Source organism: Rhinopithecus bieti, unplaced genomic scaffold (genome assembly GCF_001698545.2).
Source record: "Rhinopithecus bieti isolate Rb0 unplaced genomic scaffold, ASM169854v2 repeat_19948, whole genome shotgun sequence".
Classification (NCBI taxonomy): Eukaryota; Metazoa; Chordata; class Mammalia; order Primates; family Cercopithecidae; genus Rhinopithecus; species Rhinopithecus bieti.
In genome coordinates, this window is record NW_016905998.1 from 1 (window position 1) to 479 (window position 479).

The 479-nt window shown below is 40.3% G+C and overlaps 1 protein-coding gene across 1 annotated transcript; it reads left to right on the forward strand.

Moving 5' to 3' along the window:
- Positions 1–5: 5 nt before the first annotated feature.
- LOC108526127 (small ubiquitin-related modifier 2) lies at positions 6–233 on the forward strand (the record flags this gene model as incomplete). Its single annotated transcript, XM_017866789.1, has 1 exon — positions 6–233. A coding segment is annotated over one exon (228 nt), but the record flags the coding sequence as incomplete, so codon positions are not given.
- Between the last annotated feature and the right edge of the window lie 246 nt (positions 234–479).

A 479-nucleotide genomic window follows, 5' to 3' on the forward strand; every position in this document is an offset into this window, starting at 1 on the left:
ATTTGAAGGTGGCGGGGCAGGATGGTTCTGTGGTGCAGTTTAAGATTAAGAGGCATACACCACTTAGTAAACTAATGAAAGCCTATTGTGAACGACAGGGATTGTCAATGAGGCAGATCAGATTCCGATTCGACGGGCAACCAATCAATGAAACAGACACACCTGCACAGTTGGAAATGGAGGATGAAGATACAATTGATGTGTTCCAACAGCAGACGGGAGGTGTCTACTGAAAAGGGAACCTGCTTCTTTACTCCAGAACTCTGTTCTTTAAAGACCAAGATTACATTCTCAATTAGAAAACTGCAATTTGGTTCCACCACATCCTGACTACTACCGTATAGTTTTCTCTATTCTTTCATTTCCCCTTCCCCATTCCTTTATTGTACATAAAGTAACTGGTATATGTGCACAAGCATATTGCATTTTTTTTTAACTAAACAGCCAATGGTATGTTTTGATTGACATCATGTGGAGAT